Below are 20,046 nucleotides of genomic sequence, written 5' to 3'. Positions count from 1 at the left end.
TAACCGATCTTGTTCTCTATTTCACCTACTTAAGCACTGACTGTGCTTCAAGCAAGGCTCAGCCTTCCTTCCCTTTGCTAAGCAAAAGGTTCTGAAGAAAAAAGAACAAAAAATAAAGAACAAAACAAAAAAAGAACAAAGGGTTTGAGCACCATTAGTGCAGGAAGGATGAGCAAACATGCACAGAGCATCCAAAGTGAGAGAGGAAAAGAAACAGCTTAAAAGACTGACACAAGAAATTCTGGAATGATCATAAGATGACTTTATAAAGTTTTTATCTTAACTTCATTCTAAATATACAGAATAAAAAATGTTGGCTTCAGCATTTTGACATCAACCATCTCTGCTAACATCATGAAGTTGGAGAGGGTGGCTTGTCCAGCGTGCAATGCAATGGGACACTGGGAACTCAGACAGAACAGCCTTACCATGAGGGACATGCAACATTTGTACCCCACCTGTACTCAGTTATTTACATTTTCATGGTCTTGAAACTTATGGAAAAAGCAAACCAGCCACCCTTCAAAAGAAAATGTTACCCTCAGGTGAGTCTGAGGTTAAATCAGGAGATGGGGAGTATTAAAGCATCAGTTTTGGAAGTAATTTGGATGGACAACATTTGTGTTAAACTGCATTAACACCCCAGTGCCCATCCTGTAAAACACAACCCAGACTCTGAAGCATTCACCCCTTACTGAAACGTTTCTAAGTTTGTCAATGAAACCGTTGCTCTAATATCCAAATTACTTTCAAAATCAAACAAAAAAAAAAAAACTTGTTAAGAGTTGAAAATTGATGTTAAAAATTTTTCCCCCTTTTGAATAATGCTGTTTTTTAAACATATGAAAAGTTGTGTCATTTCTCGTGTCTGCCAAAACCCATCCTGAGGGGTTTCTCCCATTTTTTCCAAGCTCATTTGGTTTTTTCTTCCGAGTACATCTTCTGTTGCAGTCGCTTGGCATAGCTCTGGGCCATGGAGTTGATTATAGATAAGATAAAATAACAAACCATGACAATCACCAATTTTTCAAATATCCAGGATAGCCAGTTTTCCCCCTGAAGAGACAAACAGAAGGAGGAGGAGAATGAAGATTAGGAACACGGGGAGTTCTGGGTGAAAGGGGAAAGCCTGACCGTGTCTTTATTCCGCAATTAATCAAATTAAAAGCAGGACCCAAGTGTGAGCTGACAGGATTCCTGCAGGTCCCTGCAAAGACAATGCAGGAGGGGCTGCCAAAGCCACGGACGAGTCCCTGATCATTCCCAGGGCTCCCAAAGTGATTTATTATTCCCAGTATTGCTGGGCTTTATTAACAATTCGTGGAGCTCAGAATTAGCAGCCCCTGCCTGTCACTCCCTGTTCCTCGCACAGAAATCAGTTTGTTGGTTAACAATGGGGTTTTTCCCTAAATTGCCTTTTCTGGGTTATCTCCCCGTTAGGATCCCACTCTTTGGTGGCCCTGAAGTTCCCGGCCGCTCGCAGCGTTTGATTCACGGCAATTGGAAGTTGTGCTTTTTGTCAAAGGAGGGCAGCAAAGCCCAGCTCAGCAATCTGCGCACATTTCCCGGTCCGGCTCTTTTGTGGAAACAAACGGCAAAGGGACCTTTCCAACAGCGCAAGTTCTGCACGTGAAATGTCACTTGGATCCGTGGATTTACCTCAAAATGCCTCAGCAGCCTCAAGAATTTCATGTCAAAGCTGCTCCGTCCCACCGAGAATTCAGGGCAAGTTTTGAAAAACTTTTTTCTGTATCAAAGGACACCTCTGCCCCATGTACCTGCCCCGGACACTGTAATCTCTTTTCCTTTCAAAGACTAAAGGCTTGGGGATTTTATTTCTCTTACTGCCCACTGAGCCACAGATCCCATCGGCTTCTGAAGCATCGGTGCTGCCCAGTTACCATTTTACGTGGAAAGACAATTTTTTTCTCTTTTAAATTTCTCTTTCCAAAGAGGCAGCTAATGCAGAGGCAAGACAAGCCACCGGGTTTGATTTTTACTTTCATTTTTTCTCTGAAGGATTTAAATCCAGTAGCACACAATATTTTTAATTCCCAGGTTGCTTTTAAAATGAGATTTTTATCTATTCTCTGGGTGAGTGCAGATCTTTGAAAAACAGAATGGGGAGTTATGATTGTAAAAACTGCAAGTCTAAGGCAGGGAAGGGAAAAGTGAGGGAGGGAGGCAAAGAGGGTCTTTCTTACCTGTGGCACAGCACTGTCGGATTTGTGGTGAAGTTTTATCCTCTGAGCTTCCAAATATTCTTGAAATGGCTTCTGAAGAGAAGGACCTATACTCGGAATAGCACTGATGGAAAGTTCATCCCAGAGAACAAGACAAAATAGAGGAGAAAAAAAAAAAAAGAAAAAACATTTTTTTTTTAAACTTACCACTTTACCTAATCAGAACAAAGTTCAGGCTGAGCCACAGCTCAGCAGAGAACTCGAAGCTACTCGAGAAAACAGAACCCCACGAAATAAATCACATTTCATCTTTTGATCTGATACTTCGGGAGGGATGCATTTCCCCAGATCCTCAAAAAAGTTCTTAAAAAGAAAAATCTTTCTGAGCGAGGCAGCGCTGGGAGAGAGGAGGAAGGCGAGAGCCGGAGCATTTCCTGGGAGGCAGCAGCGCCGAGAACCCAATGAATGACTTCGGAGAAGTCCCACATTTATCAGCGGCAGTTCCTGTAAGAACTGGTTTGAACCGATTAATGAGGAAATGACTGGGGCTTGTGTCATCCCTCGGTTAAAAAAGAAACTGCTCGCCCAGGCCTCGCCCCTCTCCCTCACGGAGCCGGCCCCTCTGCCCGGCCAAGTCCTTTTTAGGACAAGCCGTGCGTCATCCCGGCCCCGAAAGAATGCGGGAGCCATCCTGGAGCGCCTCCCCCGAGCCGGGATTAACAAAGGAACAAAGGAGAGGCTCCGAGCCTGAGCCCCGAGTGCTGCCCCGGCCCGGGCCCTGAGCCCCGAGCCCTCAGCGCTGCCCTGAGCCCGAGCCCTGAGCCCCGAGCGCTGCCCTGAGCTCCGAGCCCTGAGCCCTCAGCGCTGCCTGAGCTCCGAGCCCCGAGCCCTCAGCGCTGCCCTGAGCCCGAGCCCTGAGCTCCGAGCGCTGCCCGAGCTCACTGAGCCCTGAGCGCTCGCACCTCAGCTCCGATCAGCGCTGCCCTGAAATGCCCGAGCCCTCAGCTCCGAGCCCTCAGCCCTGAGCGCTGCCCTCAGCTCCTTGACCCTCAGCTCCCTGAGCCCCGAGCCTCTCGCCCGTCCGCTCTTCCGGGCCCGCTCCAAGCCCCGCTCCTAAGGCCGGGACCAGCCCGGGCTGAGAACGGCAGCTCTCGGCAGCCTCCAGCCTTCCCAGCAGCTTTTCCTTAAATCCTGCTTAGCAGGAGAGCAAAACTCGTGTGAGGATTTTCACAACCCTTCAAAATGTCCCCAGATATAAACTGTACATGATCAGGAGCAGCCCCACGGCCTGAGCTGTGTGGGGAGAACATTCCCAAAGTTGGATCCACCCCATCCTAAGTCCAGCACGGGGCAGTTCTCACTACTGACCACTTCAATTGTAAAGAGAAGGGAGATTCTGATTTTTGTTTAATTTTAAAGAAACCACTGTGTTCTTCTACATTATTCAACTCCCCCAAATTCAAATATCAATTTGAAATGACAGCAGCAGCCCCATGGCCTGAGCTGTGAGGGGAGAACATGCCCAAACTTGGATCCACCCCAGGCAGTTCTCATTACTGACCACTTCAATTGCAAAGAGAAGAGAGATTTTGATTTTTGTTTCATTTTAAAGAAATCTACATTATACATTATCATACTCGTGGTCTTCTACATTAAAAAAACTCACCTGAATTTTGATTATTTGGTTTTATTATATTCACTACTCCTGCTGCTCCTCCAGGGAGGGTTTAGTAAAACCCCTCAGACCGAGTTACACCAGGTGTACATCCGAGGAGTTGTACAATTGCCCATCTCAAACCCTTCCCCTCAGCCTCCTGCTCTGACACCATATTCTCTTTTCCAGGCCGAAGCCCAATTAAAAAATAACAGCTTTCTAATTTTAGGAATTTATGAAAAGCACGAAACAAAGTGTCTCATTCTCCTCCAGTAAATCTATTTATTTCCTTCATGGCCGGGGGCAAAGGAGGTTTTTTGAACCCATTTCCCAGCAAAGGTCGCTTCCCTCGTGATTCACCGCCGGGTGAGGAAATTCTGTGCCCGGACTGGTAAAAATTCTGGGAAAAAAACAACCCTGTGGTGCCCAAAGCACGTCCCTTATCCATTTTATACAAGATGTGTCAATGTTCCAGAGGATTCCAGTGATCCTGAGGTGTCTCAGCACTGGGAAAAGCTCGAGTCACGCCTGGAACATCAGCCACATTTTGAGGTTTCTTTTCTTTCTCACCCAATTCTTGGGAGGCCTGAGGAGCGACTGCAAGGTAATGGTTTACTTTTGAACTCCTGCATGATTATGAAATGAGGAATATTTAAATGGTGAGGGATCAATGATTAACAGGGTGGTGTTCGAATGACTCCGTTCCTCACCGAAAACTGAACTGGGTCAGTCCCCAAATCGAATTAACCACAGAACAAAGACATGAAACCCAAGAGCAGAGCCTTGAGGAGCTCCTGCTGCATCAAAACAATATTTCAAAAATTTTCTCACTAAATAATTCACTTTTTATTTCCTATTCTGGGCACGGCTATTTGTTAAGTGCACAAAAGTAATTTTATCAAAGCCATTTTGAAGAACTGCAAGATCCTAAATGCAAGGACCTCAGCCCCTATTTTTGGTGCATTTGTAAAGATTTTAATTCTGAAAAAAAATGTGCCTAGATTTAAATAAGGAGTAAAAAATAAGGAAAGGAAAAGCTAGAAAATCAGAGATTCACATAAAATTCTTGAAATCCCATCTCGGCAGCACAGTGTTGGTTACTGGTGCTTTTTTGGAAAAAAATTAAATAATTTAATTTAAAAATTAATTTAAGTAAAAATTAAACCATTTAATCATCCACTTATGTGCCACCTGATATCCAAAGGCATAATCTGAAATCTAAAAATCTTGAAAATAATTTCATTTGATTTAAGTGAGTTCCGTGTCCCTGCAAAGCTCCCAGATGCAGCCCGGAGGTCCCTGGGTGCTGAGCCGAGGAGGGGAGAGGGAATCGGGGATGAATTTTGTGGGATCGGGCAGGGCCAGATTTGCATCACAATTCCTGCACTCAGCACCTCCAGAATCCCGCAAATTTCCCGGCTCTGCCGCAGGAAAATGCTGGGAGAAAACTCGGAATAATCCAACCCAATTCCCTCTGCTCCCTCGGGAATCAAACCCATCGCCTCTCACACCCAGAATATGGAAGCAGAAATTCTGATTCACAAGTTGTTTTAATCCAGAAGTTGTTTTAGAAACTCTTAATGTTAAATATTAAATTTTTGTTGGGATTCATCCTGATTCTTTGCTAAAATTTAATGTTTCACAAGGAGATGAATCTGAGAACAGGCTCCCCGAAATTGCACCAGCCTCTGGTAATCCTAAATTCACTAAAATTGTAACATTTTAGTCAAAACTATTATTTCTGTTCTAATATTACAACATAAAAACATCCATAAAAAATTAGGATTCACTGCACAAACACTCTTGGTGCCTGTTTTCATAACAATTACCTGGTATTTGTAATTAAACAGATGCACTTTTTCATTTTTTTAAACTCAGACCTACAATTTCTATCCCAAAGACAAATTCTAAAGCTCTTTTTCCAATAAATAAAACAAAACTCCCCATCTGTTTGAAGCAGCACATGACAGAAATTCAGCAAAGTCGCTCAAAGATTATTTTAAAAATTACACCCAGAACCTGCAGAGTCTGACTCCAAAACCTTCCAGTGCAGTTACAGCAAATCTGAGTTTAAATGTATTAATTTGCTTTTCCAAGAACAACTGTCAGCAGTTGCACCTCAAATGCCTTTCACTGGTTGTTAAATGATTTTTGGGTAACTTTAAATCTTTTTTACAGAACTTTTGGAACTACAGAAAGGTTTTTCTCAAAGGCAGCAGGATGAAGCACCAACCTCAGAAGAGAAAAAATTGTATTTTCCTTGGGCCAGCTTACAAAAAGTAGGAAGTGGTTTGATATTCCAGTCATCTGCATTTTTACTAATATTTAAATACTTATTTATAATGATTTAATAATGATATTTTAATCTTACAAGGTCTTTAGGAGCAGGGGGTGCTTTGAGAGGTTGGGGACACTCAGGGAATAAATTCCAACTCTGCTAAATCCTCAATTACAGTCTCTATAATGCTGTGTCAGTGTCATTGCACCAATATCTCACAAAATCAGGATATAAAATTCCCATTATTAGCAAAGCATATGTGGATATTTGTTCACTTTTCCAGGGAGAAATGTTAGAATTTTCAATTGTTTTCCAAAAAAAAAGAAGCTGCCACTGTAGACTCAAATTTGGGAATAAAACAAATCCCCAAAATTTTGGGATTTTTCATGAGTGAAAATTTGAAGGTTTATGGAAGTTTCTGATTAATAACCCTGAGCTGTTCTCAAACTGCTCCTGATGGAATTAAAGATGGGAATGAGAACCTCAGAGCAGCCAGCCCTGAGAGCAACTGGGATCCATCCCAGGGGGACGTCAGGAAACTGGGAGCACTGGGGGGTCACAAACACGGGAGTTAATATTTAATTTAATTTCATTTAATCACAGAAATCCTAACCTGGAGGGAACCCAGAGCCCCGTGGGGGAGCAGGAGGTGCAAACAAGGCCGGACACACCTGGGGAAGGTGATGCAATATTGAGTCAGGCTCCACTTTATGGATAATCCCTGCAATATCCACAGCCCTCAGCGTGGAAAACCCCTGTGGCTCCACACCCTGGGGCAAACAGCAGCAGGTTCTGCCCGGATTCAGCTTTGTGGGCTGAAGGAGGCAGAGAATTGATGCTTTGGGGAATGAGAGCTGCACAGGAGGAGCACAGGGCAGAGCTCTGGCACAGCAGCAGACCCGGCCCTGGCAGTGCCCAAGGCCAGGGATTATCTCCCGCTGCAGGGCAGGGAGGGCAGAGGCACTGGGGGATCCCACAGAGAACGGGGACGTGCTGGGATGGGCTCCTCCTGCCCGCAGCTCCAGCTCCTTGCAAACACTGCATTTCTGTGGGATCCTGACAGCCAGCCCGGGGGGCAGGCAGAGGCTGTCACCTTCCCTGCACTGATGGAAAACATCACCATCCCACCAACACCGACTGAGCCAGATTCCCACTTCTGCATTCCTCTCAGAAAAATCCATCCTGCAGCTCCAAAGCAATGAAACATTTAGGAACAGGCTCTGGATTTGGGGATTTTAGTATTTAGGGTATTTTACGGAACAAGCTCTGGATTTGGGCATTTCAATATTTAGGGTATTTTACCCACCCCTCCCTCAAAATTTCATTCCAGCACAGTGGCACAGACTTCTTTGGAAGTCGGATGTTTTAAAACCAGATTCCAGTGGAAATATTTTTATGCCACTGGCCAATTAGCAAAGCTGATTCATTTGCATAACGTGTCCTTGTCTCAACGGGGCACCTTTCTTGGTGTGAGCCCTCTGAGCCTTCAATGGTTAATTTTTTTCCAGACAGTGATCTAAACTGGCTCAACGGTTAGTATTTTAATGAGCTGTCATTTCCTGTGCTGATAAAGATTCTCACAGTATTTAAACCATCCACTTCCCCGAGGCTGCACCACCAGCAGGACCCTGCAGTGACTCACGGGCTCAGCCTGAGCCTGACTCAGCCCTGCGAGCTGGGCCGGCCCAAAACCTGGATCTACCCAAAACCTGGCTCAGGGAAACCTGGGCCTGCCCAAAACCTGGGTCAGGGAAACCTGGGCCTGCCCAAAACCTGAATTAGGGAAACCTGGATCTACCCAAAACCTGAATTAGGGAAACCTGGGCCTGCCCAAAACCTGGGTCAGGGAAACCTGCATCTACCCAAAACCTGGATCTACCCAAAACCTGGGTCTGTCCAAAACCTGGATCTACCCAAAACCTGGGTCAGGGAGACCTGGGCCTGCCCAAAACCTGAATTAGGGAAACCTGGATCTACCCAAAACCTGGCTGAGGCTTAGGGAAACCTCGGACTAGGGTTGCCCAAAACCTAGGTTAGGTTTAGGAAAAGCTGAGACTGCCCAAAAGCTGAATCCTGGGAGCTGAGACTGCCCAAAACCTGGGTTAGGTTTAGGGAAACCTGGGGCTGTCCAAAACCTGAATTAGGGAAACCTGGATCTACCCAAAACCTGGCTGAGGCTTAGGGAAACCTGGATCTACCCAAAATCTGGCTTAGGGAGACCTGGGCCTGCCCAAAACCTGAATTAGGGAAACCTGCATCTACCCAAAACCTGGCTCAGGGAAACCTGGGCCTGCCCAAAACCTGCATCTACCCAAAACCTGGCTGAGGCTTAGGGAAACCTGGGGCTGGGGCACAAAACCTGAATCCTGAGTGCTGAGACTGCCCAAAACCTGGCTTAGGCTTAGGGAAACCTGGGACTGGGGCTGCCCAAAACCTAGGTTAGGTTTAGGAAAAGCTGAGACTGCCCAAAACCTGAATCCTGGGAGCTGAGACTGCCCAAAACCTGGGTTAGGTTTAGGAAAACCTGGGACTGCCCAAAACCTGAATTGGGGAAACCTGGGGCTGCCCAAAACCTGAATCCTGAGTGCTGAGACTGCCCAAAACCTGGGTTAGGTTTAGGGAAACCTGGGGCTGCCCAAAACCTGAATCCTGGGAGCTGAGACTGCCCAAAACCTGGATCAGGTTTAGGGAAATGGGGGGCTGCCCAAACCCTGGGGTCTGGGGCTCCCCAAGGCCGGACCCAGCTCCCTGCCCAGCCTCACCTGGGACAAGCAGAGCCCCCAGAACCTGCCCTGCTCCCAGCTCAGCTCTGGGGCTGGGCTGTTCCCTGTGCCCAGAGCTCTGAAGCTGCAGAAAATAAATCTGGTTTATGGTCAGGTTTAACAGGGAGGTTTTGGGGTTTAAAGGTTCATTTGCTCTCTGAGATGGGGGAAGGGATCCTGGTGGAGGCTGCAGGGGTAAAATGGGCCCAGGTGTGTCCTGGCTCACCTGAGCTCTGCTCCATGGCCAGGGCAGCCCAGGAGGCTCCGGGGCTGCTTTTCCTTGGGACATTCTGTGATGTTCCATCAGCGCTTTCCAAATGAGCAATTGCAACATCTCTGACCTGCCCGGCCTCGGCTCTGCTCACTGCTGCTCTTTGGAACCAAACTTCTGCTTGCTTTTTAAAGATTCTTTTTAAAAACTCAATTTAGGACAAAAAAACCTTTGCTTATTCAGTTAAATCCTTCAAGTCTTTTGCAAATAAACTCTTCTAATTCTGTTGTGATCCACTGGCAGCCTTTCAACACCAAAGCTCCTCAGATTTCAGCCACATCTGGGTCCCTTTCAGGGCAATAAAGCCATTTTTGTGTGGGGCTGCTCTGCTGTGCTCAGCACACATCCCCAGATTTCTGATGCAGGGAGATTGTTGAGTTTTCAACCAACAATGTCAATGGGATTGGTTTAACCTTCCAAAATTCCTGCCTGGAGGTTGAGAAGCTCCTGCCCAGCTCTCCCCACCCCAGGACAAGATTTCTGCTTGTCCCTTTATCACTTCTTGCCTTGTGCTCTAAAGAAATAACCTCAACCTGTCCTGTAAATTATTTTTGACTAAAAAAAAAAAAAACCCCAACAATCTTTAAGCAAACTTTCCAGTTACCTCAGTCCCCATGATCTCATTTGTGCTTTTTTGGTGGAAGGAACACCACGCTCCCTTTACCAGCATCAACTGAGATTAAGCTGTAAGCAAAGAATTATGGCACAAGAAACAGCAACAAACTGGTTTGTCCAGGCTGAGCTTCCCGAGCCTGGGACCAAAAAACTGCTTTTATTTCACTGTGCAATCACTCACAGTGCCCTGCACAGCTGGGAAGGGGGAAGATCTCCCACAAAAGCAGGGACACTTCAGGAGCTCTGATATTTTTGGGTGGATTTCCCAGAGTTTGTTGGATTTTCAGAGGTAGCACCCACGAGAAGGGGATTAAAAATCAAAGTAGCAAAATCTCACTGGGTTCTGTTTTAATCTCATAAATCAGTTTATGAGTCTTTCAGAACTAACAGGGCACCAGAGGCTGTGGCTGTCCCTGAAGTGTCCCAGGCCAGCAGTGGGAGTGAGGGGTGGGACTGGATGAGCTTCAGGATCCCTCCCAACCCAAACCCTTCTGGGACTCTGATTTAGGCAGGAATTCACTGGTTTTGCTGTAGGATCCAGCCCTGGGCCTGAGCACCTCTTGCAGGAACAATCCCAGACACTCCAGCCCTGGAGTTCACCATTAACCACAGCACAGGGAATCTGTGTGGCCAGGGTGGCATTTCTCCCTAAAAAATTGTACATTTTTTCTTTCTTTCTGACCATTTCCCACCAGAATGGATGGGCACAGTTTAGTGGATGCTGTGTGCTTTCAGAAATACTTCTTCAGTGGTTTTTTTGGGAATTCTTAACCCCCATTTGGAGCTGCCCCTTCCCAGAGAGCATCACCCTGCTCTGAGTTCACCAACAGCTGGAGGTGAAAAACAGGAACTGAAAGATGGAGCAGCCAAAAACCTCCCCAGCACACGAGGTGATAAAGAGCTGAATAAAATCAGCAATAAAGCCTTGCTGAAGTGACAGAACACAGAACAACTCCAGCCCAGGGAGGGCAGGATCCTGTCCCAGCTCTGAGGCACCAAAATTCACCAAAAACCACCAAAAATCAGGAGCTGCTGGGACAGGCTGGGAATTCCAGCACCTCTGGAAATCCTCCTCAGCTTGGATTTCCACCTCACCCCAACCCCGCTCCTCAAACCCACTCATCTCCCTCATTCCCAACAAGGTTTGTTGCCAAAAAATTCCACAAAAATTTAAAATTTTCTGTAAACAGCTTCTTAATTTCCTGCCACATTTTCTTTTCTGTTTCCTTTTTTATTTAATGAATAGAAAAAGTATATATATAGTAAATATAGTATATATAGTATATATATATATATAGTAAATATAGTATATATTTATATATAGTATATATATATATAGTATATATATATATAGTATATATATAGTATATATATATATAGTATATATATATATAAATATAGTATATATTATAGTAAAGTTTGTAATGGAGACCTAGACAAAACCGTAAAATCAAATTAAATGATATTAAATACCTGGTTATAGCAGGCTCAGGGAGGGACCCAGTGACAATAAAAACAAGGTTTGCACATAAATCAAGTTTTGCCTTTTTGACTAAAAATCACAAAATTGTCAAGAAATTCTCCCTGGCTTATAAAATCAGATTTCCTCAGACTTTATCACTCAACTTAATCTTCCAAGTTCCATTTATCCTGGCTATCAGCATATTAATTATTTTCAGGTATTGTGCTCAGTTATTTCCTATTGTTTAAGAGCAACAGCCCTGACAAAGAAAGTCCAAAAGTCATTGTGGTGGAGAGGATTTGATTAAAATGAAGTTAGTGCCCATGAAACAGAGCTGAGCTTTAATTCAATAATGGGGCTTTTAGAGCAAGGTATTGTTTAACATGTCTGAGGCTCCCCTGCACCAGAATTGATGAGGTAATGCTGGGAAAAGCCAAGGGTACCAGGACATTCCAGAAATCTCACTGTCTCCCAGGAACATTTTTTACCTCTGACATCAACCCTCCCATAAAAGCCGAGCCCAGCACAGCTCCTGTGAACGCTCTCGAAGTAATTCCATGCAAAATTATCTCCAAGACAGATGAAGTAGGAAAAATCTGCTGGGTTTGGCTCAAAGCATCCACAGGAGAGTAAAAATCCTTGGGAATTGTACCTGAGCTGGGGGCAGATCAAACTGTGTGCAGTGATTGATGCTGAGAAAAACTCAGGGTGCTGAAAAGAAACCACATTTCTCTCCCTCCCTCTCTTGTTTAAAATAATGTTCACAGCAACAAATTCATTCTGAGTTTTGGTGGAGAGCAGGTGATCAGGAATAATAAAGGATTTGTTCCATCAGTGGAATGCCCTGCAAGGTTCTTCTGACACTCCTTTTCTCTTTCAGCATCACTGCTCGCAGTTTTGGTTTAAAAGGAATTATTTCCAGACATTCCTGCCCTGAAACTTCTCTTGAGGAGTGTGGTTTTTATGTGAAAATAGTTATTACACTTTGAGCAGCAAAATATCCATTTACCCCAGAGAAGAGACCTTGGAAAAGCAGGAACACCTCAACATTTATTTTATGGATTTATGTTAGGCTGGATTCATTTTAGTTTTAAAAAACCCAAACCAAACCTTCTCAAAACCAGGACACTTTATCCATTTCTACAGAATTTAACAGAATGAGGACCAAGCTCCACACACCAAATTTCTCATTCTGCTGTTTTAGGAGTGATTTGATGTTGTAAATGTATGAGGTACTTCCAGTTCAGGAGGATTTTTATTGTCAGCCTTAAACACTGCATAAAATCTCAGCTTTTTAATATGGAACCACAGAATTCTAATATTTTTTTTTTTTTTTCTAGAAATAGAATTTTCTATAAAAATTCTCATTTTTTTTTACCATAGGATCCCAGTACAGAAACCCAGGGCAGACGCCCCATAAATGATGGATGGGAGAGAGGAAGGGCTGAATTTTGGTTTGGGGTGAAAGTTCTGAGCTGATGCCACAACCCTGCCCCAAACCACCCAGCCTGATGGGGGCAGGCATTAATTAATGAATTATTAATGAATTAATGAATGAATGGCTGAGCTGGGAATGACTCACCCGATGAGGGCCACCATCTGCTCCACGATGTGTTTGCTGAAGGTGATGATGACAAAGAGTTTCTGTGGAGGGACAAGAGCAGTCACACAGAGCCCGGAGCCACCCTGTGCTCCTGCCCACCCTTCCTCCTCTCCTCTTGCTTTTGCAGGATTTTCAATATTTCAATATTTTCAATAATTCAGTATTTTCAATAATTCAGTATTTTCAGTATTTTCAATATTTTCAATATTTCAGTATTTTCAATATTTTCAATATTTCAATATTTTCAATATTTTCCATATTTCAGTATTTTCAATATTTTCCACATTTCAGTATTTTCAATATTTTCCATATTTCAGTATTTTCAATATTTCTGTATTTCAGTATTTTCAATATTTTCCATATTTCAGTATTTTCAATATTTCAGTATTTTCAATATTTTCCATATTTCAGTATTTTCAATATTTTCAATATTTCAGTATTTCAGTATTTTCATCATTTCAGTATTTTCAGTATTTTCAAGATTTTCCATATTCCAGTATTTCAGTATTATCAATACTTCTGTATTTTCACTATTTCCCATATTTTCAATATTTTCAATATTTCAGTATTTTCAATATTTTCCATATTCCAGTATTTCAGTATTATCAATACTTCTGTATTTTCACTATTTCCCATATTTTCAATATTTTCCATATTTCAGTATTTTCAATATTTTCCATATTTCAATATTTTCAATATTTTCCATATTTCCGTATTTTCAAGATTTTCCATATTTCCATATTTTCAATATTTTCAATATTTCAGTATTTTCAATATTTCAGTATTTCAGTATGTTCAATATTTTAGTATTTTCAATATTTTCCATATTTCAGTATTTTCAACATTTCAGTATTTTCAATATTTTCAACATTTCAGTATTTTCAACATTTCAGTATTTCAGCATGTTCAATATTTCAGTATTTTCAATATTTTCCATATTTTCAGTATTCCAATACTTTCAATATGTCAGTATTCTCAATATTTTCAATATTTTTTATTTTTCTCCTCAGAAAAGAGGCAGAAGGGATTAAAAATCCGTTCCCTTTCTGGCCCTGCTTGCTGCAGTTTGCATTTCTTGCCGTGTTTTTGCTGCCCATTCTCATCCTCCCCAAACTCCCATTCCCTCAAGGTCATTTTGCTCCATCAACAATGTGTGAGTGGAAAAACAGGCAGAGAAATTCAGAGCCCCTCACACAAACACACCACAGGAAAATAACCCTGATTCACACAGAAACAGCAAAAAAAAAGAGCTTTGGGCATGTGGGATAAAACAGAATTATAATAATAATCACACTCCTAACCCTAATCCAGAATGGATCCAAAAATCTCTTCAAAAACAATTTAGCAGAGTAATAAATATGAAAATCTAACCTAGCAAGTTTTAGCCCTAAATAAAAATCAAACCTGTAATTCCAAATATAATATTTAATCATATAAAAACTATTAAACACATTAAAATCAAGCTTCAAACACAATTTCAACCTTAGAAAAAAGTCCATTTATCGAATAAAATTTTACACAACAGAATAACTCTTCATTTCCTACTGACCAAAAAAAATCATTAACGCTTAAGCAAATCAGAATAAAAAATTGAGATGGAATTGACAGAATTTGAGTGAGGGAACAGGAGAGGAGTCCCAGGATGGCACTGGGCAGTCACTGCATTAAAACATTTCCCAAATTCCAGCCAGATCACTCCAAAAAAATCAAGGTTATTGCACAAGGGTGTGCTTGAAAAAGAGAATTAAATGACAAAATCTTGATTTATCAACTGTCCAAGGCACTGGGAAATGGTTTTTCACTTACATGGGGTCTGAGTGTGGAGCACTATAAATTACACAGCAAACACTGTGGTAGCTGAACAAGGCAATTAAAATAATAAAAGGAATATTAGCTGATGTTATTTCACTTTTCTGTGCTGCCAGAACACATTTTAGCAACACATGGATTTAAAAGCAGAAGAAAATTCAGCTAATACAAAAATAAGTGTGGAGAAAAAGCTGTTTGATCCCAAGAAATGGAAGAATTTCCACATCTATTTTTTGTTTTGTTGGGCAAACTAAAACAACCATTAAAAAATGATGGGAAGAAAAGAGCTCGTGTTTAGGGCAAAATAAAGATTTTAAAGCAGCCTGATGAGGCTGGAACATGAAATATTTTTTTATTTAAAGCTTCTGATGGGAGTCACAGCAGAGATTTGCAAACAACAGAGGCAGAGATGCTGCAAAAACCCAAAATCAGCTGAAAACACCCCAAAAACAGAGAGAGCTCCAGCCCTGACAAATCCCCAGAAGCAAACCCAGCTCTCTCCTCAGGGCAGGGTGGTGCAGCTCCAGGAAAATTCACATTTTGTGAATTCTCAGTTGTGCAATTTTGTGAATTTTCAGTTGTGCAAACAACTGAAACTCAGCACGTCCCACCTGCGACACCCAACTGCCCCAAAACTGCAGCAAATCCACCCAAAATGGGCTGGCCCAGCTAAAAAAGAGCATTTCAAAGTGCAAATGAGGGTTTGGGAGCAAAAAGGAGCTCACTGCTGGCAGGCTGGTGATGGCTGTAGGTAAATATTTTGGCTAACCACCAATTTCCTGAGCGGGTCAGCAGCTAGAAATTACTCACTTATTGTAAATCCTGTGCACCAAATTAATTTCCATGGCTTCAAGTTGGGCAAGGAGACTGCAGGATTCATTCCCAAGTGATACAGGGGAACAGGCAGGGGAAAAAAATCAAAATTTCAAAGGTTTTAGCCCCAAAAAACATAGGGGAACAGGCAGGGAAAAAATCAAAATTTCAAAGGTTTTATCCCCAAAAAACACAGTGGGGCAGGGAAAGAATCAAAATTTCAGAGGTTTCATCCCCATATAACACAGGGGAACAGGCAGGGAAAAAAATCAAAGTTTCAGGGGTTTCATCCCCATATAACACAGGGGAACAGGCAGGGAAAGAATTAAAGTTTGAAAAGTTTCATCCCCAAATAACACAGTGGAACAGGCAGGGAAAGAATCAAAGTTTCAGGGGTTTCATCCCCATATAACACAGTGGGGCAGGGAAAGAATCAAAGTTTCAGGGGTTTCATCCCCATATAACACAGGGGAACAGGCAGGGAAAGAATTAAAGTTTGAAAAGTTTCATCCCCAAATAACACAGTGGAACAGGCAGGGAAAGAATCAAAGTTTCAGAGGTTTCATCCCCATATAACACAGTGGGGCAGGGAAAAAAATCAAATTTTCAGAGGTTTCATCCCCAAATAACCCAGTGGAACAGGCAGGGAAAGAATCAAAGTTTGAAAAGTTTCATCCCCAGGTGACACAGTGGAACAGGCAGGGAAAAAATCAAATTTTCAGAGTTTTCATCCCCAAAAAACACAGTGGAACAGGCAGGGAAAAAAATCAAATTTTCAGAATTTTCATCCCCAAAAAACACAGTGGGGCAGGGAAAGAATCAAAATTTCAGAGTTTTCATCCCCAAAAAACACAGTGGGGCAGGGAAAGAATCAAAGTTTCAAAAGTTTCATCCCCAAATAACCCAGTGGAACAGGCAGGGAAAAAATCAAAGTTTGAAAAGTTTCATCCCCAAGTGAAAAATCAAATTTTCAGAGTTTTAATCCCCATATAACACAGTGGGGCAGGGAAAGAATCAGAGTTTCAGAGGTTTCACTCCCAAATAACCCAGTGGAACAGGCAGGGAAGGACTCAGAGTTTCAGAGGCCTGGAGGGCAGCACTTGCCTGGATGTGCATTTTGATCACAGCTTTTCCAATCAGGGTGGCACCGAAGAAGGTCCAGAAGGGCACCAGGAAGTGGCCGCAGGTGATCCCGGCCAGGTCGAACAGGGGGTTTGGGATCTGTGGGTGCAAGGGAGGGAAAGAAAGGGGGTCAGGAATTGCAGAATTGCACATTGGGATGGACACTTTGCATTTCTTGCCGTGTTTTTGCTGCCCATTCTCATCCTCCCCAAACTCCCATTCCCACAAGCTCAAGGTCATTTTGCTCCATCAACAATGTGTGAGTGGAAAAACAGGCAGAGAAATTCAGAGCCCCTCACACAAACACACCCCAGAAAAATAACCCTGATTCACACAGAAACAGCAAAAAAAAAGAGCTTTGGGCACGTGGGATAAAACAGAATTATAATAATAATCACACTCCTAACCCTAATCCAGAATGGATCCAAAAATCTCTTCAGAGTAATAAATATGAAAATCTAACCTAGCAAGTTTTAGCCCTAAATAAAAATCAAACCTGTAATTCCAAATATAATATTTAATCATATAAAAAACTATTAAACATATTAAAATCAAGCTTCAAATACAATTTCAAATACAATTCAATACAAATTTCAAATACAATACAATACAAAAGTCCATTTATCGAATAAAATTTTACACAACAGAATAACTCTTCTCTTCCTACTGACCAAAAAAATCATTAACACTTAAGGAAATCAGAATAAAAAATTGAGATGGAATTGACAGAATTTGAGTGAGGGAACAGGAGAGGAGTCCCAGGATGGCACTGGGCAGTCATTGCACCACAGGGGCTGGAATTGTGAAAAATGAACATTTTCCCCTTCTCTTGATGCAAAGCTCTTGTGTCCCAATAATGACAGAAATGTTGCTGTCCCACCACAGAGCTCATTGGGATTCAGCCAAACACTGTCCAGACAATTCCATCCTCAGGGTCCCTCCCCACCCCTGCATCCTGAAAAAAACCAAGGAAAAGTTTTCCGTGTGAAATGCACAGAAACCACAGCAAAGCCATTCTGAGGGATTTATCACATTTTCTCTCTGACAAGCACATCGCTCTTGGAAGCCAGAGTTTCAACTGATCCCCAGTGATTCCAGCTGAGAACCTGCATGAAAAACTGGCATTTACACTCATATGTATCCAGTTTAAAAACACTGATTAGATTTTATTAAGCATATGCATTTCATTTAAAATTAAAAGAATTTTTTATTATTATTAAACTGCTGGCCTGACTTTTGGTATGGTGATAGTATCTGTAAAATATTTTTGAAATGAAATCAAGAAAGTGTCTGAATTCCAACCTTTCCCTGTCAGCCTGGAGCACAGGGGCAGTGTCTGAGCAGGGTCACTCCCAGGAGCAGTGTGGTTCTGTTGGGCTTTTGGGATTTAAAAAATGGAATAAAGAGGGTATAAAGAGTTTTGTGATTTAAAAAAAATGGAATAATAAAGGGAATAAAGATTAAGAATAAAGGACACTCTGCACCAAACCTGCAGCCTGTGACAAAGGGTTGCACTGGGCTGCTGGAGAGCAGAAATTCAGATTTATTTATGAGCAGCCACAGCAGCACCTGCAGAGGGAGAAATCTGAACTGGGTTCAAAGCAGCAGGCTCCCCCTGCCCTGCCCACCTGGGGCAGCTGCTGGGGCCACAGAGCTGGGAATGGTTGTTCCAGAACCTTCTGCCCCTGGCAGTGATTGTTCCAGAACCTTCTGCTCCTGGCAATGCTTGTTCCAGAACCTTCTGCTCCTGGGCTGAAGGATTGCTCCAGAACCTTCTGCCCCTGGCAATGATTGTTCCAGAACCTTCTGCCCTGGAGCTGGGAATGATTGTTCCAGAACCTTCTGCCCTGAGCTCCCAGTGATTGCTCCAGAACCTTCTGCTCCTGGCAATGATGCTCCAGAACTTTGCTCTGCAGCTGATGATTGTTCCAGAACCTTCTGCTCCTGGCAATGATTGCTCCAGAACCTTTTGCTCCTGGAGCTGGATATGATTGTTCCAGAACCTTCTGCCCCTGGCAATGATTGTTCCAGAACCTTCTGCTCCTGGAGCTGGCATGATTGTTCCAGAATCTTCTGCTCCTGGCAATGATTGTTCCAGAACCTTCTGCTCCTGGAGCTGGGAATGATTGTTCCAGAACCTTCTGCCCCTGGCAATGATTGCTCCAGAACCTTCTGCTTCTGCTCCTGGAGCTGTCAGTGATTGTTCCAGAACCTTCTGCCCCTGGAGCTGTCAGTGATTGTTCCAGAACCTTCTGCTCCTGGAGCTGGGAATGGTTGTTCCAGAACCTTCTGCTCCTGGAGCTGGCAGTGATTGTTCCAGAACCTTCTGCCCCTGGAGCTGGGAATGGTTGTTCCAGAACCTTCTGCTCCTGGAGCTGGGAATGGTTGTTCCAGAACCTTCTGCTCCTGGCAATGATTGCTCCAGAACTTCCTTCTTCTGCTCCTGGAGCTGTCAGTGATTGTTCCAGAACATTCTGCTCCTGGAGCTGGCAATGATTGTTCCAGAACCTTCTGCCCCTGGAGCTGGCAGTGATTGTTCCAGAACCTTCTGCCCCTGGAGCTGGGAATGGTTGTTCCAGAACCTTCTGCCCCTGGCAATGATTGTTCCAGAACCTTCTGCCCCTGGCAGGGATTGTTCCAGAACCTTCTGCCCCTGGGAGCTCTCAGTGATTGTTCCAGAACCTTCTGCTCCTGGCAATGATTGCTCCAGAACCTTCTGCCCCTGGAGCTGTCAGTGATTGTTCCAGAACCTTCTGCCCCTGGAGCTGGCAATGATTGTTCCAGAACCTTCTGCTCCTGGCAATGATTGTTCCAGAACCTTCTGCTCCTGGAGCTGTCAGTGATTGTTCCAGAACCTTCTGCCCCTGGAGCTGGCAGGGATTGTTCCAGAACCTTCTGCTCCTGGAGCTGTCAGTGATTGCCCCAGAACCTTCTGCTCCTGGAGCTGGGAATGATTGTTCCAGAACCTTCTGCCCCTGGCAATGATTGCTCCAGAACCTTCTGCTTCTGCCCCTGGAGCTGTCAGTGATTGCTCCACAACCTTCTGCCCCTGGCAATGATTGTTCCAGAACCTTCTGCCCCTGGAGCTGTCAGTGATTGCTCCACAACCTTCTGCCCCTGGAGCTGGGAATGATTGTTCCAGAACCTTCTGCCCCTGGAGCTGTCAGTGATTGCTCCACAACCTTCTGCCCCTGGCAATGATTGTTCCAGAACCTTCTGCTCCTGGAGCTGTCAGTGATTGTTCCAGAACCTTCTGCTCCTGGAGCTGGGAATGGTTGTTCCAGAACCTTCTGCTCCTGGAGCTGGCAGGGATTGTTCCAGAACCTTCTGCCCCTGGAGCTGTCAGTGATTGTTCCAGAACCTTCTGCTCCTGGAGCTGTCAGTGATTGTTCCAGAACCTTCTGCCCCTGGAGCTGGCAGTGATTGTTCCAGAACCTTCTGCCCCTGGAGCCAAGGCTGCTCCAGGCTCTTCTG

The 20,046-nt window shown here is 43.6% G+C and overlaps 1 protein-coding gene across 1 annotated transcript in view; it reads right to left on the bottom strand.

Moving 5' to 3' along the window:
• Positions 1-242: 242 nt before the first annotated feature.
• The window catches only part of VMP1 (vacuole membrane protein 1), a 70,995-nt gene continuing 51,191 nt past the window's right edge, over positions 243-20,046 (bottom strand). The window contains exons 9-12 of the mRNA XM_064729579.1: positions 16,555-16,671; positions 12,808-12,869; positions 2,205-2,307; positions 243-1,056 (exon numbers count right to left, since the gene is read on the bottom strand). Of these exons, the coding sequence (XP_064585649.1) occupies positions 913-1,056; positions 2,205-2,307; positions 12,808-12,869; positions 16,555-16,671 (426 nt within the window). The 3' untranslated portion in view covers positions 243-912. The remainder of the gene's footprint in view (positions 1,057-2,204; positions 2,308-12,807; positions 12,870-16,554; positions 16,672-20,046) is intronic.

This window comes from Zonotrichia leucophrys, chromosome 19, assembly GCF_028769735.1.
Source record: "Zonotrichia leucophrys gambelii isolate GWCS_2022_RI chromosome 19, RI_Zleu_2.0, whole genome shotgun sequence".
Classification (NCBI taxonomy): Eukaryota; Metazoa; Chordata; class Aves; order Passeriformes; family Passerellidae; genus Zonotrichia; species Zonotrichia leucophrys.
Note: the sequence above shows the minus strand (reverse complement) of the source record. Positions and strands in the feature narration are given on the sequence as shown.